We start from the raw sequence: 5,474 nt of genomic DNA on the forward strand, positions 1-5,474 counted from the left end.
AGAGAGAGAGAGAGAGAGAGAGAGAGAGAGAGAGAGAATTTTTAAGATGTCTTTATCGAAATTATAATTGACGCGAAAACTTTGAATAAAATCTCAAGTTGTTTCTCTTCTGAAGAAGTCTCCTGAAGAAATGAACTAAAATATTCATGAAACATTGATGACAAATCTATGAAGGATGCAGCATCAATTTGGAAGCCAGACCGAACACTTCGAATGAACTATTGATATATAACGTCAATATATTTATTTTGCATACACCTTTATTTCTGAACGATAACGTAAAACTAATATAGTAAATTATCAGTTTGACATATCATTCCTGCTGTTCTTTGAATAATCAATAAATAAATCAGTTTTATATAATCACTTCTAATACGATAAAAAAATTTAAACAACTTAGTTGCTTTGCTTGTTAAAGCTACTACGTCGGTTTGTATACTTAGTACCGCGGCACTACTTGTCGCTTGATTTGCATCTTTTAATTGCCATAAAATTTTTACGTGAAGCATATCATTATGTTTATATAGTCACATTTTACTATATACGATAGATTGGCTGGAGTCGTCGTTCAAGATCAATATATCAATTATTATCTTCAGAAGAAGTACTTTCCGAAGAAGTGGTCAGAACAATTTTTCTTAAATATTCTTCAGAAAAAATATTTTTAGAAGAAGCATTTTTAAATACCTATAGACGGTATTTGTTGCGGTAAAGACGACTTATCTTGGCAACATTTTTCCATTAGTTTGTTGTAAAATTCTATGAAAGCGTTAAACACATATGAGGATAAAATAGTGTTAGAAATTTCAGGTGCCGTATAATTTACCCACGGTATATCGTTAATTTTATCAATATATTCTTTCTTCTTCAATTGAATCGTTCCATGCATGTACGCTTCCTAGAAAATAATGGTATTGGAGTTACACGCAAATCATATATATTTAATAGGTGAATATAAAGGGTGACACCGAACAAGGTGGCCAAACTTCGGTACCGTATTTTACTCTTCCTAAGGATGAAAAAAATCATATAAACATAGGTCCAGAAAAGTATTTATGTCTCGGAAAGGACGAGTCTCTGATTCATAAACATAGATTCGGAATGTACCATTGGCAACGTCGATGTGAAGCGTGTATTGTTGCAGAAAGAAATCATTTCCAGCAATTTCTTTAAGCAATCTTTAAACATTTCTACAATACTCAATCATAAACAAAAAAATATTTATATCTCGAAAAGGACGAGTTTCTGGACCTATGTTTATATGACCTTTTTTCATCCTTAGGAAGAGAATACGGTACTGAAGTTTGGCCACCTTGTTCGATGTCATCTTGTATAACGTTTGTGATATCCAACGAAAATTCTTTTCACGTCAGTCAAATATATGTACACATACATGCGTATGTACTTGTGTATATATATATATATATATATATATATATATATATATATAATATATACTAAAAGAACACTTGCAAAAATAAAAAACAAAGTTTGTGCAAGTATTCTTTTAGTACGTGATATTATATTGTATGTATATGTATGTATTCGTATGTATTAAATTGTTTTTCATCATTCCGCTAAAATATTAATTGAGCTATTTGTTATAAAAACTTGTCTAATTCAAATTAGTGTTCATCATTGAAATTTTATCATAAATATTATTACTAGTAATCATCAATAATAATTAAACAGTAATATATCAATATCTCTTTTGTTATTTTTATCATCACGCTCTTATTTTGTAGGATAAAACAAACTGCGTAGCATACCTGACAATTTTTAAGTTCTTTACGTAAAAAAGTAATATTGTCCTGCCAAGATTGTAACTCCTGTGCCACATACGATAATTTTTCTCCAACAATTGCATTAAATATACGTTCTATTATTTTCATTATATTAAGTGCATTTTCGTAAAAATATATGTTCCTATAAGTGCGAAAAATTAGTCTCAAATTTTGTGTTTATTATATTATTTGACAACAGAATAGTATTCATGTAATCGTACTTGTTTATCAACAAATTACTTTTATTATATTGGTCAGTCAAGCGTTTCGTGAGTATTTCTGTTTTAAAATCCAAGTATTCCTTATTCGTGGACCTACGAACACAGATACTTTATAATGTTTTTGGCAATATTGTGAACTATCGTGTTACTTGAAATATTACAGACACAAGTCACTTTTTTCAGTAACGATTTGGTAATGGCGATTTTTTTCTCCTTTTTGTTGATTACATTAACAGTAATGTAATTGCATTCTTAGGTAACAAACGTAACAGTAACTTTTTATTGTTACATTATACATGTAAAAGACACATGTCGCAATTTGTTTTGCACAACGGCAGCTTTTATTTCGGGATTTGTAAGGAAGAAATCGGAAATGGAAACAAAGAGATGAAGAAAGTAACGGAAATAGTAACGAATTACTTTTCCCGATGGGTAAGAAGTAAAGATAACAAATTTCACAAAAAAGTAACTTTTCCCAACTGAAATTTTCCTATAATCTATTTCACAGGAAAAAATATATAATTCGTAGAGATTACAATAAAAAAGATAACACATGAACGATTACTTCACTTACTCTAATTTCGAGCTGAGATAGATGAACTCCTTCTCCTTTATCTCTAGATTTGTATGCAACGCAATATTTCTTTGTTCATATTTGAGTATAATCTTTTCGTATTCCTCCTTTATTTTCTTGTTTTCCTTTTCCATATTTTCTTCGTAATAATTCTTCAATGTCTGTTTGTGTTCTCTTACAGATTCCGAAATTAACAATCTAAACTTCTGCAACGATGATCCTACTATCTTCTGTTCTAAAACCAAATCATCCACTCTGAACTGATGCTTCAGGATGGTAAGCTCACTTGTGAGACGTTCTATCTTTTCACTGAGATCCTGAATCACTGCTTCCTGCCTATTTATGATATCTTTTTTCTCTTCTAGTTGCGCAGCATTGTCCAAAAGATGTATGTAATATTCGTGTCCTAATATATACTGGCTGCGCGACTAGAAAATAATGTGTATATACGTGTACTCTCTTGTATATGTATATAAATTTTATAATTTAAAAATAGTACAAATGGAGAAAAAAAAGTGTACTAAATGTAAATTTACCTTGCTTCGCGGTGAATGATTGTATGGACTCTTGAAAATGTTCTTAATTTTTAAATTATTAATGAAGGTTTTGCTCTTGTTCAAAAGTAACGGTTCGCTTTCCTGATTGGCAATTTCGATCTTGTCGAGATCCTCAACCAAGTTCCGTTCCAAGTTTCCGTCTGCTGTATGATGGTGTGATTTATGAACTGTATCATTATTATTTTCTATATTTTCGTCATGTGTACACGAATCGAAAGATATTTTTCTTTTAACGTTATGTTCCTGGAAATTCGTTGCACCAGTTACCGTTTTGTTGCAACCAGTACTCTCTCCTTTTTCACTCTCTCTTTCTTCGTTGTTAGATAGATATTTTGTACTCAATGATTTATTATTCTCCATTGTAACAAATTTAAAGAAAACCGGTTTCAATTTTTCCATGCTCTTCTCCACATTTTTCTTCATTTTGTTGATTATCTCTTAAACAATGATATAAATTCACTTTATTCAGCTTTTTCCTCAGATATGACATAAGACGAGATACGGGACCTTGGTATATGGGACTAAATCCGCGTGTTTGTAGAGACGCGCATCTACCTGGCACGCGTGTATAATTAACAGAACGATTACATTGAAATATGTAAATAAAATGAAAACATACAGTACGCTGTGCAATCAATGCGAAATTTGTCAACGGATCCAAGAAAATGATGGACGCTCATACAATTTATATGATGTAAAAGGAAACGTACCACTGAAAGAATGTTTGAATGGCGAAGTCTTGTTTGAGTTTTGATTTCTGGCTTTACTACTTTTACTGCTCGCCGATGAATTTAAGTTCTTGGTTAAACTTTGATCGAAATCTTCCAAATGTTTGGGTTTACTATACATATATAACATTAGTAACTACTATATGTATATATAATTATCTCTTAGGAAATTATATATAATAATAATGTAATTATAATTATAATTAATAAAAATAATGTTTATATATAATCATTCCTAATATATTTTTATAAATATAATTATTAATATATCTGATGTAAACAACTATTACCACTTTGAATATTTTTGAAGTAAAAAACAAAAGTGACTTTCCAATTTTCGAAACTACTTTATCTAAAAAAAAAAAAGCGTTACCGCTATAACAAACTTTTTTTTAGAGGGTATAGCTTTGATAACCTGAAACAAAGTCACCTCTACTTTTTACTTCAAAGATATTCTAGTTAGTAATAATAACTATCTATATATATCCTTATGTTTAATAATAACATTTGTAATAGTAATATTACTATGTTACTATCACGATATCTTATACAAATAGATATTTGATAAGAATAAATATAATCTCATCTTACACTTTTTTGCTGCTGCAAGAATCACTTTTATTATGTAGACTCTTAGATATATAATCATTAGCAGATATAAACTCAAATTCGCTTGTTAATTTCGCTGCACCGTCATAGTTTTTTGTAACGCTAGGTTGCTAAAATAAAAAGTGCGCAGATATTTATATTCTTTTATGAGTGTAATTATAAAAAGATTCAACTGAATTCGTGGTATAAGTTCTTACTTTCTGTTTAGAAGTAGAATCCTTTATATATTCGTCTATATATTTGTTTAGTACAATCCTATAAAAATTCAGATTTCTATATTGCACATGTGAAAACTACGTTTTGTAACACACACACACATGCACGCACATACAACGTATATATATATATACAGGGTGTCTCACACTTTCCTCCGGGCATTTTGTGAGGACCTAGAACAGGTTGAAGTGAACATAAAAGTCCTATGCCGTTTTGCGATATTCGCAACAATTATCGAGATATTAATTGTAGAAAATTTGTAAATGATCATGCAGGATATGGCAAATGAGTTATAATAGCGATGACTGCCGTAGTGTACTTATATTTTTTTAGGTCAAATTGAACAAAAAAGTCCTTTATCATTTTGCAAATAATCACATAGATTTTTAATTATTAATTAAAGAAGATGAGTGCATTATCACGCAAAATCGTGCAATAATCTTCTTTAATTATTAATTAAAAGTCTATGTGATTACTTGGAAAACGGTAGAGGACTTTTTTGTTCAATTTGACCTAAAGTATAAGTACACGTCGTCGCTACTATAACTCATTTACCATATTCTGCATGATCATTTACAAGTTTTCTATCAATTAATATCTCGATAATTATTGCAAATATCGCAAAACGGTATAGGACTTTTATGTTCACCTCAACCTGTTTTACGTTCTTACAAAATACCCGGAGGAGAATGTGAGACACCCTGTATATATATATTTGTGTGTGCGGAATATATATATATATATATATATATATATATATATATATATATATATATATATATACA

At 29.8% G+C, this 5,474-nt stretch overlaps 1 protein-coding gene and 1 long non-coding RNA gene across 8 annotated transcripts in view; one reads left to right on the forward strand and one right to left on the reverse strand.

Annotated features, from left to right (window-relative positions):
- LOC116854146 overlaps positions 1 to 5,474 on the reverse strand; it is a 51,881-nt gene that overhangs the window by 7,590 nt on the left and 38,817 nt on the right. For all 7 annotated transcript variants that reach the window (XM_032835813.1, XM_032835778.1, XM_032835797.1 and 4 more), the window contains 8 exons: positions 4,671 to 4,728; positions 4,456 to 4,583; positions 3,847 to 3,977; positions 3,116 to 3,573; positions 2,580 to 3,007; positions 2,006 to 2,098; positions 1,770 to 1,926; positions 688 to 898 (listed from right to left, as the gene is read on the reverse strand). In XM_032835813.1, coding sequence (XP_032691704.1) covers positions 688 to 898; positions 1,770 to 1,926; positions 2,006 to 2,098; positions 2,580 to 3,007; positions 3,116 to 3,573; positions 3,847 to 3,977; positions 4,456 to 4,583; positions 4,671 to 4,728 — 1,664 coding nt within the window. The remainder of the gene's footprint in view (positions 1 to 687; positions 899 to 1,769; positions 1,927 to 2,005; positions 2,099 to 2,579; positions 3,008 to 3,115; positions 3,574 to 3,846; positions 3,978 to 4,455; positions 4,584 to 4,670; positions 4,729 to 5,474) is intronic.
- LOC116840242 lies at positions 1,920 to 3,853 on the forward strand. Its single transcript, XR_004377330.1, has 3 exons — positions 1,920 to 2,437; positions 2,761 to 2,855; positions 3,618 to 3,853. It is a non-coding gene; the product is annotated as an uncharacterized LOC116840242 (long non-coding RNA).

Source organism: Odontomachus brunneus, unplaced genomic scaffold, assembly GCF_010583005.1.
Source record: "Odontomachus brunneus isolate Ranch 3 - 2012 unplaced genomic scaffold, Obru_v1 Obru_scaffold_001, whole genome shotgun sequence".
NCBI classification, from domain to species: Eukaryota; Metazoa; Arthropoda; class Insecta; order Hymenoptera; family Formicidae; genus Odontomachus; species Odontomachus brunneus.